This window comes from Emydura macquarii, unplaced genomic scaffold (assembly GCF_026122565.2).
Source record: "Emydura macquarii macquarii isolate MOO-44397 ecotype Brisbane River unplaced genomic scaffold, CSIRO-AGI_Emac_v2 contig_1253, whole genome shotgun sequence".
NCBI lineage: Eukaryota > Metazoa > Chordata > Testudines > Chelidae > Emydura > Emydura macquarii.
The window spans coordinates 69,000,573-69,019,027 of record NW_027131390.1 but is presented as its reverse complement, the minus strand read 5'-3'; the positions used below and the strand labels follow the sequence as shown (position 1 = coordinate 69,019,027).

General features: G+C 40.7%; 1 protein-coding gene across 1 annotated transcript in view; it reads right to left on the bottom strand.

The window, feature by feature from the left end:
* CERKL (ceramide kinase like) overlaps window positions 1–18,455 on the bottom strand; it is a 102,410-nt gene that overhangs the window by 24,331 nt on the left and 59,624 nt on the right. The window contains 1 exon segment of the mRNA XM_067549087.1: window positions 5,885–6,016. Coding sequence (XP_067405188.1) covers window positions 5,885–6,016 — 132 coding nt within the window.

The following is an 18,455-nucleotide window of genomic DNA, read 5'->3' as shown; positions in this document are numbered from 1 at the left end:
TGCCCATGCAACTGTATCATTGATAATGGGGATACATCAGATATATTTAAATGACCATGGCAATTATTAGAAAAATTATAACAGTATTGGGAAAAAAATTAAAATGGTATGCTTGGTATGTTAAATTAGATTTATTTTTTATTAGTTTTTCTTTTGATTTGTTAAAATGTCCTCAGTGTAATATGTATTCATTTACAATGAAGTCAACTCACAAAAAAACTTACACAAAACACATACACACACACAACTAAATGTATTTAAGCCATCTTTTTCAGTTACACACCTGGATGAACACAAAAATTATGGAGCACACTCTGAAGAATGAGAAATTTTGTTTCTGGCTGGAGCACTCAGGGATGTGGATTGCAGAGCTAAAGTCCCCTTCTGAGAACACGGTTCTCTCTTCCCCCCATGAGGTTCAAATCAAGGAACAATGTGCAAAACTTGCTGGTCTCAACTCTAGCGATGATGCATAAGGAACAGAGTTTCCAAGCATCAGACGTGAATGGAACAAAGCCATTGGTAGAGGCCATAGGGGATTGTCGCAATGGGCCTTTACTATCTAGGTGAACCGATGATGATGATGATGATTTCCAAGATGCTTTGATTAAGCTTTTAGGTAAGACAGCAGAAGTATTTGGCATCTATTTTGAGCTCTTCTGGGAAGGGGATCAGGTATCCATGGTTTCCAGTGGAAATCCAAGGATAGGGAACAGAAGTGCTATCCTAATGGATCCAACTCTAAACAGGAAATGTAACTCAAGGTCCAAAGCAAGCACAGAGAATCTTATCTAAAACCATAACCTACAAACTAGAACTGGGCACAGAAAGTTTGCTTCGTTTCAGGATGAAATAAAAAATTCAAAAATTCTTTGCAAAAGGGAATGGAGCCCCAAGTAGGGGCAGTTCGTTAAACATTTAGATTTCAACAAACCAGAAAATTCCAAGGAAAAATGTTTCATCTGAATTTTTTTGACCAATTCTAATGCAAACCCTTCTGGGAGTGATTTAAGATTTAAAGAGGCAGTGTATTTAGAAAAGAATATCTGATCACTACCAAGAACCAAAAGAGCTGTGAAACACTGTTCATAAGGAAATACACATGCCTCTGAACTCATTAGCTGTCATGTGATAGTAAGATTCATTGAGGAAGAGCACCAAGAGGGCATCTGAACAGACTAATCACTGGATCAGGCAGCAAAACCTAGATTTGGTGCCTGACAGCCCTTATTTTAAAGCCACATATTCATAGCTAGCAGAGCTCCATATCTCAAGTAGCCCACAAAAAACTAAGGGTTCAAGAACAATCCTTACACTGAAGATAAAGACAAAGACAAAGACAGTGGACAAATAGATTTGGCCTTTCAATATGTGGGACAGTTCAGCATAACATGTATAAATACTGATTCCTTGGTCACAGACTAAGCCCAATAGGATTACAACTGCTAATGTACAGCAACAGATTAACTGGTGTTAATACTTGGAGAAAAAAGCTAAAGGCTTCTGACAAACTTTATTCATTGTACAATCAATAAAAAGTGTAACAGTTTTCAATTGTTTTGGACTCTCAGCAGTGCTGGTGCTAGCCTACTAGGGGCCCTAAGTAGGAATATTTCCCCCTCCCCTCCCCACCCCTCCACACACACACATACTAATAATTAACAGGGGAGCCCTTTGAACTGCTTGGGGCCGTAAACAATTGCTTAGTCTGCTTATGCCTAGCATCAGCTCTGTTTCTCAGTACACAGGTTTCTTACCATGTGATTTTATACAAGCCCTACCAATGTGTTATTTTACAGTTTGCTCAGCATCTAAATGTTATAGCAATGTATCAGTTTTACATGATTTGACACTATAATACTAAAAGGCGGATAAAGAAAAGAGCAAGATAATGGGGAGTGATATATATTACATTGCAATTTACTCATTTACATATGTCACACACATGCTTGAGAATGTGATACAATAGCAAAAGGAATGAGAATCTCTCTCTCTCTCTCTCTCTCTCTCTCTCACACACACACACACACAGTCAGATTCTTTAAAATATATTACTACAGAAATTAGAATTAAAGTTAATCTTTGGTGTGTTTCATAACATATGAAAGAAAAACATTAATTTAATATTAGTGTTATAAATAGCAAGCCATAAAAGATCCAAATTCTGAGGAAAGTTTTGTATTATCATGTTCCAGCAGCAAAAAATTTTGAATATCAACAGGTATAGGTATTTCCAACTACTGTCCTGTATTCTGCTCTATACATAAGAACTCTCTACAACCATTCTGAAAATATTACTAAAATATTGTTTATTGTTTAGATTCCTGCGGGTGGGAGAGAATACAGAAGATATATAAAAATATTGTGATTTTTACTGTACTAATTAGCCACATTCTTATATCACTTCAGAGGTTCATGTTCACTGTATAACACTTTTGAAAAATGAGTTTGAAGTTTTAAAGATGAATGTAGATAGCTGTTAATTTATAATAAATGTAAGTTGAATCATTAGCATAGAGGATTCTTTGAAGATTTCAGAGAAAATGTTTATTCTAAGTACCAAATATTACAGTATGTATTTGAAATAGAGCACATCATAACCTTTCAAAAAAGAGGGGGAAAACCAGTAAGTACTTTGCAATTGGCAGACAAAATCCAAAGCTATTATTTGAAAGGACATTAAAATTACCATTAGTGAGGTACCTAAACTTCTAAAAAGGGTACAAGTGAACACTACCAAAACTTTTATTCATTCCCACATAAAAATGATTTTAATATACAAGTAACTGTGTATTTCTATACTAACATTTATAGAACTGTCATGTAATTTTCACAGCTTGCCTGTAGGAGGAGTGTTAGGCAGCTAATAAAGTAGCAGTACCCTGGATACTGCCAAAGTACAACTGCTTTCAGAATAAAATGTAGAATATGTTTTTAGTTAGTTCAGACAGTATATTATATTAAAAAAACATGAAATAGTTTTAAATTATTTTGTTAGTATGAGAAAGAGGTGGTTAATATCATTACAATGGTGCTTAGTTTAAATTATTTCCCTATTAACTAAGATATCTACAAAAGAACCTCATTATTGTTCTGTTATATTCTTTTGCCTAATTTTTGGGACTGCTCTTACCATTCATGCATGTGTAGTCTCAGTGAAATCATGGGACTACTCACATGAATAACTACTGCCAGATAAGGCCATCTGTCTATTTTGTTTAATCTGGGGACTGATCCTGTTTTCATTGACATTAATAGAAGAAAGATTGGGCCCTTAAATTGTAAACTTTTTGGTGCAGCAACCTGTCATTTTACATGTGCATAAAGTATGAAACCTATTAATAATGGTATATGAAAAAGAATTAATATCTGAGAATGTAAAATTATTTGGAGTAAGAACGTTTTTAATGTCATTTGCCTATAAATTTGCTCTCTTCTGACTGACAATACAGATTCTGGGTGTCTCTCCCTCCTAGAACAAATAGGCAGAACAAATGACCAGTCAGATTGATGGATTTTTCTCCCCTGTAGCAGTGACTTCTCTACACTCCCCAATATGATTCCTTCTGAATGAAATAAATCCAGTTAAGTTATTGTATCTTCTTACTGTGGAAGAAATAAAACATCTTCTTTCCTTCCAGGAACCAAATCCCTTTATAGTGCTTTGTGTGCTGTATCAACCCACTTATAGAAAGCAAATTTACAAGTAAATAGGATTAAATTTGTCCTTCCATGCCTGGACCGGCAACATACTGGCTCTTAATAGCAATACTTTACCTTAGAAGACAGCTAGGGAGGGAAGGAACAGGAAACATGATTGACAACTAGAGAGCAAGGAGAACCTGAGGTGTGGGTGGGGAAGACAGGCAAAGGAAGACCTCTTTCTCTCTTTCTCTCTCTCCCCTGAGTTGCAAGAATACTGCTCTGAGGCCATGTAGTCACAAGCTCTGTTACCAATGTGTGCATATTTAGACTTCAGTGCTTAGCTGATATGTGGACAGAATGCCAGGTGGATGCCTTGTCCAATTCAATCACTAGCTTCACTCCTCTCTTCCCAGTGTGTTGAAGTTTGCCCTAGTGGAGTGGGATTTATCTTAATTGGGTAAATGCATCCCTGCTACCCTACATGCCTCCTAAATGCAAATTTTGATTAATTTTATTCTGACATATCTAAAGACCTTAAGATGTTTCCTATACTTTGTACAAGATGAACAGAGTCTTTCATTCTAAACGGAAGTATTTGTTATATGTTATTTCAAGGTCCTCTTGAGATTTGAAGTATTCTAAGGATTTTCTTTCATAAGAACATTCCATAAGAACAGCTACACTGGGCATACTAATGGTCCATCTAGCCCAGTATCCTGTCTTCAGACAGTTGCCAATGCCAGAAGCTTGAGAGGGAATGAACAGAACAGAGCAATTATCACATGATCCTCTCCATGTCCAGTCCCAGAATCTGGCAGTCAGAGGAACACTGATCCCTGAGTGGAGTAATTCTCCTCAAGGCAAAAAAGGCACTTTTCATGTCTATCCAATGTGGGATACAATGCAGGGCAAGAGAAAAAACTTTTAAAAATCTTTGCATTTGTTTAGACATATGTACATCATCTTGCACAACACCAAAAATTATCTAAATTTACCTGCAAAATTTGAGGAAACAGTTGAAAAGTAAAAATAATAAAACAAACTTTTTGGCTTTTAAGCAAACACAGTTTGCCCAACAGTGGGTGTCTCTGCATCGGGCCAGGACTGGTAGGAATATGGAGATGTATGATTGAAAAACGTTTTTGAAAAAGTTATTACAGTATAGAAATTGAAGTTGTGCTGAAAAAGTAATCAACGTTTCTACTAAGATCAAGACCCCAGGGCACATCCTGTTTAACCAGATTAGGGACTGGAGAGAAATTTAGGGCATTAGGGGAGGAATCCTCTTCCCCAAGCCACAAAGTGCTTGCAGGGGCATTCAGCAGAAGCTTCAGCACACCTATCATTCCTCCTGGGGTGGAGGAATGGAAGGATCAATAGAGCAGCATACCTCCCACCCCCCACACTTTGTTGCAGAGATGGCTCATACACAACAGAGTTCTATGCTATGCAAGATGCTTGAAACTTCCTTCTCTTTCTCTCTTAACCTACCACAATTGTGAGGCTACAGAAGAGGGAGCTGGTTTGGCTCCTTTGGCTATAAAAAGGAGTTAGTACTTTCTTCATGGGAAGAAAAACAGTCAAAAGGAGGAATGGTTTGGTTTTTTTTTTTTTTTTTTGCATTCACATCCATGAAAAACACCACCACCATAACTTAGAAAAGCCAGCCTATAAACTTCTACATTATTTTGTGGTTTCAGATAATATCCTGGTTCATGCAATCTTTAATAAAATAGTTTAAATCACCACCAAAAACTCTTCAATGACACAATAGCTTTGTAAATTCACAGTAAATTTACATCTGTTCAGTGATTGGGTTTGATTCAACTAGCCTGGATCTGAGTTAAAGAAAAACAACCTTGTGAAAGGAAAGGATTATATAGGAAGTTTAATAACTCAAGAACAGTCCACAAATAAGAAACATACATCATCAGAGATTCAAGCTTTCCTTTTTTAATAAATCAAACTGCAATTTAAAAAAAAACTACACACATGAAGTGTAAAATATTTCTAAAATAGAAAAACTATAAAGAATAAAATATAATCAACAAATAATGGAACTGCTAAAACTAAAGCAATGAAATTAAATGAAACCAAATGGGTAATGTTGCATTTAATTTAATTCTCAATGCACTGCTTGTACATAAAGCCAATAAGGATTATCAGTAAATTCAGGTTGTCTTGGTTGCTTAACTACCGGTTTAAAAAAAGGATTAAATCATGTTCTAAAGCAACTTACCTGTGACGTCAGTTTTGATGTCAGCAAGCTTAAAGAGAGGCGCAACTTGTTCATAATAAACATGAGTAGCTTCTCTTTTATGACTGTTTGGGTTAACAAATACTTTCAGGGACTTTGGTCTATTTGGAAAGCCTAAAAAAAAAGAAAAGCACAAGAGGTTTCAAGACAAACACAGTTTGGATATTTTGACCGTTGAATCAAACTTTTTAAGCACACAGCCTTGAGAATACTGGGAAATCTTTACTTTAAAAAAATCTAAACATATTAATCAATCAAGTTTTTTTTTTTACTGGGTTTGAGGAGAGTAGTTTTAATAAACCTAAAGGCCTATATTGTCTTCTTGAATGAGTGTGCTCATTATCCTAATCTGACACTTAATCCTAGGACTACTGAAGCTCTGACCTGTTTATTAGTCTATGGCTAAGAATAGCCAATCGGAATGAATTAGTCACCATCACCTATAGCATTACGTGCCAGTAACAAAAAGAAAGGTTTTAGGTCATAGTTTAAACCTGAAACAGAAACTAGAGTTTTTATTTTATTCTTTTTTGGGTAGGGGCAGAAGGGCAGAAAGAGAGAGATCTATTCTCTTGGGTATTTAAATAGGAAATGCTTCTCAGCAAGGATTTGGCAGTAGTACTCTGACCCAGTTGGTGCTATGATCTGATACTACAAATCTGGATTTGTAGTCTACATATTAGATAAATCACACAGGAGAAGCAGGTGCAAAGAAAATTTGCTCCAGTCTGTAAGGTCAGGAAGGAAAGGGAAATAAAATAAAAATACAAAAATAAAATTAATTTTAGCTACTTAATTTTAATTAACGTTATGCAAAATGTAATAATTAAATTTTAAATGTATCATTTAAAAGACTCCATAAATTAAAATCAGTTTATACAACAATTAGTATAAACTTAGAACAAGAAACACTCCCTCCCCCAAAAAGAACCAGACATTTGAAAAATGTTTAATTCTTTAAAGAATACCGAAGCATATTTTCATGTATTGCTGTTAAACAGTATATAATTGTCCACCCTGAACATGTATTCAACGAAATTTCTCAACCGGCATTGGGCTGCCAAGGATCCGTGCTCCGAGGATAAGTGGGACCAGTGCCGCAATGAAGATCGGCACCTGGGGACCAAGGACTTGTGGTGGCGTTTGCCTTTAGGCGATGGCTCCCTTTCCCATGACCGGGTTCTGTGCCATGCTGGTATGGGTGAACTCTTCAGTGCTGGGGAGCAGGAACGTCGCTGACTCCCTTCTGGAGAACGTCTGCACAAGGATGAGTGGGATTGGTGCCATCCTCGACAGCGCAAGGCCCTCAGTGCCGGAGACCGCTACTAGTGTCGCGAGGAGGCCAGTGACCACCTCTGGTGATGATGTTCGACCACTGAGGAATGCCCCAAATATGGGGATTGGGAGCGCCCTCTTGGAGACTGGCGCTGCGATGTTGACTCCCTGCGCAGTGACCTGGCCCTCAGGAACAGGCGCCTCTGTTCTGGGGAGTGCTGCAGCCATTGCGGGGGACCCATCATGGGCTTCCCCCTGGAGACCGGAGCCTTCTCCTTTGACAGCACTGGGGGCTGAAGAAAAGGCAGCAAAGGCAGGGCCATCAAGTTCCTCGTCACCTGGAACGCCTCCTGCTTTGATGGCACCGTAAACTGAAGAGGCCCCCTTCCGCTCTCAGGAGTCGGGGGTGGCTCTCTTATCGGGGTCGCAATCCCCTCTCCTGCAGACCCTCAGCTGGCTGGTCCAGAATGGGTCCTGCACTGGACCCTGCTTCCCTGGACTTTTTTGGTGCAGGGGAGCGGCCTCTCTCCGCACACTGCTTCCTCTGTTTCTTCCTTGATGGGGAAGAAGAAGAGGTCTGGTGCTGTGGTGGGCCCGATGCCGACTGCACACTTCCCCCAATGCCATATTCGGCACCGAAGTGGATCATGCCAGTTCGGAGGCCAATCTTAGTGTTGCCTCCATTAGCAAGGCCTTCAGGCAGATTTCCTTCTCCTTCTGAGTCCATGGCCTGAAAGCCTTACAGATCTTACACTTCTCCTTCCTGTGAGCCTCCCCCAGGCACTTTAGACAACTTGCTGCTGTAGGAGGCATAGGGCTTGAAACGCAGAGAGGAGGACATGCCCCACTCCCGGGCAAGGGTCCCAGCAGGGACTATTCCTAACTAACTATCAACTATTAACAGCTACTTAAATAAGAAAGAACAAACAACAAACAACAGCTATCTATTGAAGGTACTGAAGAAGCACTTGCAAAGCAAGCAGAGCAGTTCCAGCAACCGTCACAGGCGGAAAGAAGGAACTGAGGGGGCGTAGGGCTGGTGGCACCTGTTATACCATAGCATGCGACTCCAGGGGGCGCTGGATCCAGCCCTATGAGTACTGTTGAAGGGAAAAAGATTCCAGTAACCATGCATGGAGGCACACATACACGGAGAATGGAATCGACATGAGCAAGCACTCAAAGAAGAACTGAAGACTGCTGTGTAGAGTAACTGTTTATTTGGTAATTTTCTACAATACATGACTTGAACAAATTCACACTGAATTTTAAAGTATTTTAAAGTAAATTAATATATATACATGCATGCTCTCTAACAGAGGTACCTACATATATATAAGCACTCTGCCTTCGAGTGTAAATTCAGAAAACATATTGTACAATTTGTAAACTTGAACAGAGGTTCAAGTAAATATTGGGAGGGAACAGCATTAATACTAGAGTGCTGCTGAGCACAGTGCTTTCAATATGAAAGTGCCTTATGCTTAGTTGTGCTAAGTAAAAATATCTCTGAATCCAGAAAGAGACCATTACTAAAAATTCTACTTCTCACCCTATATGGGACATTAATTCAATCCTTAAAGCCAGATACACATCTTACAATTGTCATTTCTTCACTCACCCTACTTTGAAGATTGAAAAGGAACAACTCAAAACATCCAAACACCCGTTATTAAACACTTTGAATTTTAAAAGATGCCTATCACCACACTCTAAAATACTCAAAAATATTAATAATAAAGCTATTTCAATGTCAAGGAAAAATGGTATTTTTGTACTAAAGACAGAACTCCAGGAATTAACTTTTCCAAATATCAAAACCTTGGAATAACTCTAGGAATAAAAATTAGCACTACTAACCCATTTAACTGATGAATGTAAATCAAAGGACTAAAAGTATTAAAGAAAGTATACTGTATATTTTCACCTTCACTAAAAACTAAAAGGAAGTGTAGAAGATCAAGTCCAAGTCTTCAAATGTTCATATGTAATCTGGTCAAGATTAGATATGAGCACTGAAATTAAGGAAACAAACAAACAAAATAATCTGATGCTGGAGGAAGCAAATGTTAATCACAAATCCCTTCCACTTTGAAAGCCTACAGTAATTTTAAAAATGGTTAATCCAAAACTAGAGGAGACTACTATGACAGTGGATCAGCATCTTTATTGTACAAAGTTACAATAACGGTCTCATTTCCTCTTCAGTCATCATTGCAACACTCAGAGACTGAATCACTTTTGATAATTAACCATTAATACAGAAGACCTTCAGGAAGGCATGCAACTAGAGTAGGAACAACAGGAACAGGAAGCAATAACAATTGAGAGAACTGAATCTCTATGAAAATGTCCCTTCTCCTTTTAGTGTTTTGCTTGTTTTAGATTTTTGTCATAGGTACATTTGAGAATCTGTTTTCAGAGATTCTTAAGAAATTATATTTTAATTTAAAGACTAATTAGTCAGGGTTCTCCCACCCCAAAAGATCCATAGATTTTTGTCATTTACCTCTTGTGGAAAATGGTTCATCAGTCCTCTGAGAAATCTTGACATAGTAGGGTGAGCAAAAACTGAAAAACCTTCCACTGGTGCATGAAAGACTCTAATAGCTGCCAAGTGAACCCTGACAGAACTCATGGTAAGACCTGATCTTTTTAATTCCAACAGATAGTATAGGATGGTTGAAACCAAAAAGCCAACAGGAGAAACTTGCTGATGATACTTCTTCCATTTCTGAAGGTAAGTATGTTGCATGGACTCCTTTCAGCTATTTAACAACACCTGTTACACTTCTATTGAACAGAAAGTTTCTATCCCCAAAAATCATCAAGAAGGCATGCACTGATGCTGCAGAACTTCCTGATTGGGTGAAGTATTTGACCAGAATCCTGAGAAATCAGACAGCAACTGATAGGAAGTCACAGCTGTGAGTGAGAAGCAAGTCAAATGAGGTAAGGATACCAAACTTGTCTCATCCATCTTTGTATAATCAAAAGAACCCTGGTCTTGGCTTATATTGTTAAGGATGTGTTGGTGGATAAGCGTAAAGAAGGCCCATGAAATGAGCAAGACATTCCCTAGTGATTGAGGATTAAATCTTGATCAAAACTTCTTGCACTTTGTGTTGACTGCAGGGGCAAAAAGGTCCATTTCCGGAAACCATCAGTTTAGAAATATGCTGTCGAGGAGTAGTGAATCCAACTCCCATTTGCAACTCTGGGAGAAGTGTCTGCTGAGGTTGTCAGCTGTGGTATTCTCTATACCCAGGACCTAAAAAGCTGAAATGACTATCTGGTTGGCTATAAGCCAATTCCACAGTTTTATTCCTTTGGCACAGAGTGAGGGGGATTGTGCTCCATCCTGACAATTGATGGAGAACACGCAAGCCACACAGGCTGTCATGATCTTGAAGGATCCGGCTTTGATCAGAAGAAAGTGAGACCAAGCATTCCTGACCACGCTCAATTCCAGAATGGAGATGTGTAAAAGACTCTCTTGGGGATATTACTTGCCCTGGATGGTATGCAGCCCCAGATGCACTCTCCTCCTAACAAAGATGCATCTGATGTGATAATACAGTTGGAAGAGTTGAACAAAAGAAATTCCTGTACAGATCTTGAAAAGGTTCTTTCATCAACTGAATCCAGAACCCAAACAGGTAACAGACACCTATTTGTCCTGATTGTGCTTGTTTGGTATATAAACTGTTCTGCGCCATTCCTAGAAACACCAAGGATGTAATCTGGCATGTTGGGTTAATGATTTTATAGATGGAGACAATTTCTTGCCGAGCTCTGAGGAATTATCTGAATCCTTACAACAAGATTTTTCAGGTTCGTGAACCTGTCCACAGGTAGCTGTCCACAGGTAGCCTGGCTGTCATGTCATCTAGAGAGGCTCCAATAAAATATTTCTGTTGACCCAGAGTTAAAACAGACTTTGAGATTGGATTGGAGGCCTAAACTGTGGAACAAAGACCATTGTACTGCCAATAAGATTTCTTGGTAAGATTGTCCCTGAGCAGCCAATTGTCAAGGTAAAGGAAGACTATTATCCCTAGTCAACGTAGGTTGGCAGCTATGACTGCCATGATGTTTGAAAATACCCTTAGGAAGAGGAGAGGCTGAAAGGAAGTACATGGTACTGGAAGTGGTCATAATTGACTTAAAATGAAAAAAAATCTCATGGGTGGGGGTGAATTGACATGGAAATACATGTCCTGAAAGTCAAGAGTTGCAAACCAATCTCCAGAATTTAGGGAAGAAATTATAGCTGCAAGAAGCACCATCCTGAATTTCTGCTGTTTCAGGTAATGGGTTTACACATCTGAGATCTAGTACTGGCCTCCATCCTGTTCTTTTTGGAGTCCAGAAAATACTTGGAATAGAATCTCTTTACCCTGTGCTGGACTGGAACTGATTCTATGGCTCCTTAGTATAGATGAGAAGACACTTTTTGTCTCAGCAATTGATCGTCATATGGGTCCCTGAAAAGGGACAGGAAAGGAAGATGGGAAAGATTGATGGAGGTGAAATGGATGGAATAACTGGATATTATGACCTCCAAAACCCATTTGTTGGATGATATTCACTCCCATGCAAGTTGGAAATGGGAAAGATGGTATTCTGAGGGAAGAAGAAGAGCAAGACAGTGCTGCAGTACATTTCCATAGAGTGGATAGTTTGGATTCTTGACAAAGCCATCAAAACGGTCGTTAAAATGACGTGGATGGCTGGGATGAAGTAGTTATGGAAACAGCTGTCTTCTTTTTTCGAATATTGTGGACTCTTGGCTGATGGCTCAATAGCCTACAGAAACCAGAGAGGAGAAAATTACTCACCTCATGCAGTAACTGAGGTTCTTCAAGATGTGTGTCCCTGTGGGTGCTCCACTTCAGGTATTGGTGCGTCCTGGCACAGTTGATCAGAGGTTTGTGCAGCAGTGTACGTACGGGCCACGCATGCGCAGGTGGTGTCTTGCAATGCTGTTGATGTCCTAACCGCCACTCGCATGGCCTGACCTCCTCAGTTCTTTCTCTACCATATAAAGATACTCTAAAGAGGAGTGGAGCACCCATAGGGACACATATCTTGAAGAACCTTGGTTACTGCACAAGGTGAGTAACATTCTCTTCTTCTTTGTGTGTTGTCCCTCTGGGTGCCACTTCAGGTGACTACAGAGCAGTGTCCCACTATTGGCGGGGCAGATTCGGTAACTGCTGATAGTACTGTGGATCCTAATAGAGTGTCCGTATCAGCAATATTTGTGATAGCATAATGTCTTATAAAGGTGTGCTCGGAAGCCCATGTAGCTGCCCTGCATATTTCGGATATAGGGACGTTGTTGAGGAAGGCAACAGAGGTCGCCATTGTTTTAGCAGAGTGGGCTCTAATACAGGATGGAGGCTTTGACCCTGACTGTTCGTAACATAGGTGAATACACCCTGATATCCATCTATATAGGCTTTGAGTGGATATTGTGTTAACCTTTTGAAATTCTGTCATGGAAACAAATAGTCTCGTTGATTTGCAAAAGTCTTTAGTTCTGCTGAGATAGAATAATAGTGCTCTGCGCACATCTAGTGTGTGCCAACTAGCCTCTGATATATTTGTGTGTGGCTTGGGGTAAAATTTTGGTAGCTATATGGCTTGGTTAATATGGAAAAAGAATGATACGTTCGGTGTGAATTTTGGATGTGGTCTCATAGTGACACTGTTTTTGTGAAAAATAGTATGGGAGGGTATGCCATGAGTGCCCCTAGCTCTTCTACTCTTCTCGCTGAGGTAATGGCAACTAGGAACACCACTTTCATGGACTGATGGAGGAGAGAACAGGTGGTGAGAGGTTCAAAAGGGGGAATGTGTGAGTCCCCTTAATACCATGGTTAAGTCCCGGGCTGGTATAGGCGTGGGTATAAATTTTGGAATCCTGTCAAGAAGTGTTTCATGACTAGGTGTGAAAATATAGGCAAGACTTGCCCACTTTAGTGGAATGTGCTAATGGCTGCAAGGTGAACTTTGATAGAACTCAGAGATACTACTGCCCTCTTTAATTCTAGTAGGTAGTCAAGGATCAGTGGTAGGGGTGCCACTATCGCTGTTGTGTTTTTGGAGTGGCGCCACATTGTAAATCTTTTCCATTTTTGTAGATATGTCTTGCGAGTGGATGGTTTCTTACTGTTAAGCAGTACATTATAGATCTGTGATAAACAGATTCTCTCTATTGGTTGGAACCAAGGAGCCTCCAGGGTGTCAGATGGATTATGCCCAGATTGGGGTGAGTAAACCAAAGGAACCGTCAATGAAATGGGTGTATAGTAATATGAAAGTAAGCGTCCTTTAGGTCAAGGGATGAGAATCAATCTCCTCGTTCCAATGCAGGGATGATCGTTGTTAATATAACCATTTTGAACACGAAGGTACTTGTTGAGCAATCTGAGATCTAGAATTGGTCTCCACCCTCATTTTTCTTCTGTGTGAAGAAATATTGGGAGTAGAATCCCCTACCCCTGTATTGAAGCAGAACCCTCTCTATTGCTACTAGCTGTAGTAAATGTAGTACTTCCTGCTGCAGCAGTTGCTCATCGGAGGGGTCCCTGAAGAGGGATGGTGAGGATGGGTGGGTGGAGTGGATGTGAAGGGGATGGAATAGCCCGTGTGGATAATGCTAGGGCCCATCTGTCTGTGGTGATTACTGCCCACCAGGTGAAAAAAGGTCGCAATCAGTGTCCAAAAATGGTCAGTGTTCCTGCCTGCGAGGTGTGTGTCAGATCCTTGACCAAACCCTCAAAATGACTGTTTGGGCTGAGTTGGTTGAGAAGAAGCGGACTGGTTAGACATTTGCCTTCTCCTCTGTGGACATTGTTTTTGTCTATAGTTAGCTAGTAAGTAAGTAAGCTCCTATTGGTAAGGTTGGTATCTTCGCCATTTGAAGGATGGTGTATATATGCCCAAGGTTCTAAGGGTAGTTCTAGAGTCCATAGAATGTAATGTTTCATCCGTCTTCTTTGAAAATAAATTGTCTTTATCAAAGGATAAGTCTTTGACTTTTGTTTGCAGGTCTTTCTGGATGCCGGACGATTTAAGCCAGGAGGCGTGGCATATAGCAACACCTATAGCTGTTGTGCAAGCCGCTATCTCGGCTACGTTTGGAGCTGCCTGCAGAGCCGTCCATGTGATCAGCTGTCCCTCGTCTACCAAGAATTTTAATTGTGTCTGTTTATCCTCTGGTAAGTTTTGCTTTAGCTTGTTGATTTTGCCATTGTTATCATGGTCATTATTGGCCAGTAAGGTGTTTTAGTTGGTCACTCTAAATTGCAAGGTTGCTGAGGATTATACCTTGCATCCAAATAGGTCCAGGTGTTTACTGTCCTTGTCACCTGCAGTGGATTTAGGCTGGGCTTGTTTGGTCCTGTGATGCATTGCATCTATCACCAGAGAATTGGGAGGAGGGTGCATGAATAAAAACTCAATACCCTTTGATGGCACATAGTATTTCCTATCAGCCCTCTTACAGGTTGGAGGGACTGATGCTGGTGTTTGCCAGATGGTATCAGCAGGTTGCATTATGGCATCATTGATCGGCAAGGCTATTTTGGTATTGGCTGAAGTGTGCAGTATTTGAAATAATTTGTGTTGGGTCTCTTCAACTTCCTATAAAGATATGTCTTGTGATATTGCCACACATTTGAATAAGTCTGGAAACTGTTTGAAATCACCTGCTGTGCTCGAAGACGGAGGCATTACCACTTTGCCAGGTGAGGAGGATGAGTGGTGGGGAGGGGAATTCTCCTCCTGCATTCCGTCATCTGATTCCTCCAGGCTTTCGTCATGGGTAGGTGATGGTGGAGTAGATTTGTCTAAGGTTGTGGCTGATGTTGATAGCATGTGATGTTGAGTACTATGGGATGTGCACGGCTCTCATGTGCTGTGTGAGTGGGAAGATCTCAGAGAGAATCTTCATTTGCTCAGTCCATTCCCTCAGAGTTATCTCAATCTGAGCCAGTGATTTCAGTGAGGCCATAGATTCTCTTCTGTCCAGGGAAGATTGATATGGACAGAAGATTCCTTCATGTGAGCCTTCTTCATCGTCATTGGATAGTGGTGTAGGAATGGAAGATTGTGATGCCTGCATACAAGGCAACCTATCTGTTCCGTAGAGTGGGGAGTGAGAATGTGTTTCTGGTGCCAATGGTGTCGAGATTGAGTGTTCCCTCCGTGTGATTGTTGGTGCCATGGGTTTTGGTCTCTCCTTTATCAGTGCCGATGATGGTAATGATGCCAAGGGCGGTGGCATGCGTGTCAGTGCAAATTTTGGCACTGATTTGGATAGTGTTGACTGTGTCTTAGCTGGTGCTGTTTTTCAACTCACTGCCAATGAGGACTTGGTTCCAGTGGTGCCAGCAGAGGTAGGTGCCATACAGAGGTAGGTGAACTCTCCCTTGAAGTCGACAGTACAGGAGGTAAACACCTGGCTGGAGACTGCTTAGATTTTGGCGCATCTCTAACAGGCGAGGTCGTGGCTCTCTTCCTTTTCACATTGGAAGTTTGAGCTGTAGCATTGCCTCTTTCTCCTGTCTCCGACTTGGAGGTAGGCTGTAGGGATTTCTCCATTAGAATAAGTTTAAGGCGGAGGTCTCTTTGGGTTCGCGCCTTAAGCTTAGAGCAGTGCGTACACTTGGCCGGGATACAGCCCTCTCCCTAAGCACCTTACACAGAGAGCATGCCTGTCCGAAACTGGGACTGCTTCTCTGCAAGAATTGCACCTTTTAAATCCTGGTGATCCTAGCATTTTGAAGTTTTTGGGAAGATGATACTCCCCCATTATGTAAACTAACGCTAAAGTTTAATGATAATTTTTTTTAACTATGAAACTTATCTATATTAACGAACACGTATTATGACTAAAACTATGACTAAACTATGCCTAAATTCACTAATTTTTATGATTTATCTTAAGGAAAAAGGAGTGCTGTGGAGCGCCGTCTCAGGCTGGGGATAGTTGAGAAGGAACTGAGGGGGTCGGGCCACGCAAGCATTAGTTAGGGTGTCAGCAGTGTCGCGAGACACCACCCACGCATGCGTGGCCTGTACAGGCACTACTGCACAAATCTCCGATTAACAGCGCCAGGACGCATTGACACCTGAAGTGGAGAACCCACAGGGACAACACTCGAAGAAGTGATTTAAATGGAATCTCTGTTTTCAGACCTGCTAAGTTTCCTTTTAAATTGCATGTGTATAAATTCTGAGCAATCTAAGTGTGGCCCTTCAATTCTTCAAGGTGTGATGCAAATTGTCCATAGAGTTTGGAAACAATTTGTGACCATCAAAAGGAAGGTTCTCAATAGTACTCTATACCTCCCTAGGGAAGCGGGACAACTGGAGCTAAGATGCTTGTCAGATGAAAATCACGGTGGAGATTAACTGGGCTGTAGTAATGGCTGCATCTAAGGAGGCCTTTAATGATGTTTTTATTAGGAATTGTCATTCATTTATGATGGCCTTAAATTGCTCATAGTACTCCTCTATTAAATGCTCAGTACATTTATTATATTTATTATAATTAAATTTATTATAATTCAGATATTTTGACAGGAGCGCTTGATGATTCACTATTCTGAACTGCAATGTTGCAGAGGAGTAGGTCTTCCAACCAAAGATGTTGAGCAGCTTCTGGTCCTTGTTGTAAGGAGTAGATTTAGTATTGTGCTGTCTATATGTTCATTAACTGCATCCACTGCCCAGGAATTTGGGTGTGAAAATAAAAAAAAACTCTGAATGTTTACAAGTAGGAGGTACCATAGCTGGAGTCTGCCAGATGGTCTTAGCAAACTCTAGCAAAGCTTCATTCAAAGAGAGAGACACATGTGTAGAAGCTGAAGTATGTAAAACATCTAGGAGTTTATTATGAGAATCCTGGATCTTTGCTAAAGGGATTTGAAGTGTATCAGTGATGTCCTTTATCAGCTCCTGCAACTGCCTGACGTCACATACCATGGAGGATGGTGCAGGCAGTAGGGTCTCATCAGATGATGATGACCAAGTGTGTACGTGAGGTGTCACCTCCTTGTCACCCCTTGCCTCCTGCTCCTCAAAGGTCTCCTTTAATGGTTCAGCTGACACAGTTGGAGTGAAGGCTGGGGAGAATGGATCTGCCTATGTTCTTTTCCAGAGTGATTCGGAACCCTAAGAAACTGTTGGCAATGTAGGGCTGATTGGTTCCAATAAGATCACTGGGGAGACCCATTGGGCATAGGATAAGGCATCGACAATTTATCATACCTGGTATATGGAGGTCAAGTTCTTTTGTCCTTCATTCTATCAGAATAGGTAGGAGTATTGTGACTTGCAAAATAAAAAGGAGAACACCATACTAAAATCTGCATGCCAAAAGAGTGGTCATCAACACAATCTAGAGGAGGTGATAACTGTTCAACCTGTGTGGTCGAAGTCAGTGAATAAGGAGCTCTCAATGGAAAATGAGGAATTGGTGATCCAGAAGATCTTGGTGTGGACAGCTGTCCAATATCAGTAAATAATGGATCATTCAGTGTAAGGTCTTTTGAGTATTTAAACTCTTGTGATACTGGTCGCATACAGGCAGGAGTTAACTGAGATCTTGTGGAGGCCATCTTCAGTACTGAGAGAGGTACTTGTCTTGATTACGTTTATGTTATGGATGCTGAACACTTGGTATGAGCATATCTAGGGTCAGATTCCGGCTGTAACCATGTAGAGGTACAGGATGATGGTATAGGTACCAGAGATACTGAAAGGTCCAATGGCATAGATCTCTTTGATTCAGTACTTCTACAAGCATGGGTATGGCTACCCAAAGCAGAAAAGGTCTTCAGTATGCAGTGCCATTTTGTAGTAGTAGTATGGCTCTTAGAGGACACTTTAGAAGTCCTCCTAGTACTACCCCACTCTGAGCCTGAATAAAACTTCCACTGGGACCTTAGGTCTCCAGAACATTCTTCTCAGACAGTAACTGGGACTTCTTAGAAGGAGATCTAGTACTCCTACTTTTCTTGTCAGTACCCACAAACTTAGAATGTGAAACTCTGCATCACAGACACCAATGCAAGTACAGCCTTCCCCGAGGCTTTTAGTGACTGAAACCTGACCTGGAGGTGGACAGTACCTCAGCAATTGTATCCCCTGAGGCTTTTTGACAGGGTACTAAGTGTGCTCAGAGGACTGTGTACAGGGGGTTCTCTGAGCCCAAGTCAGAGACCAATCTCCATCACCAACAATTTGAATTTGATTCCCCCCC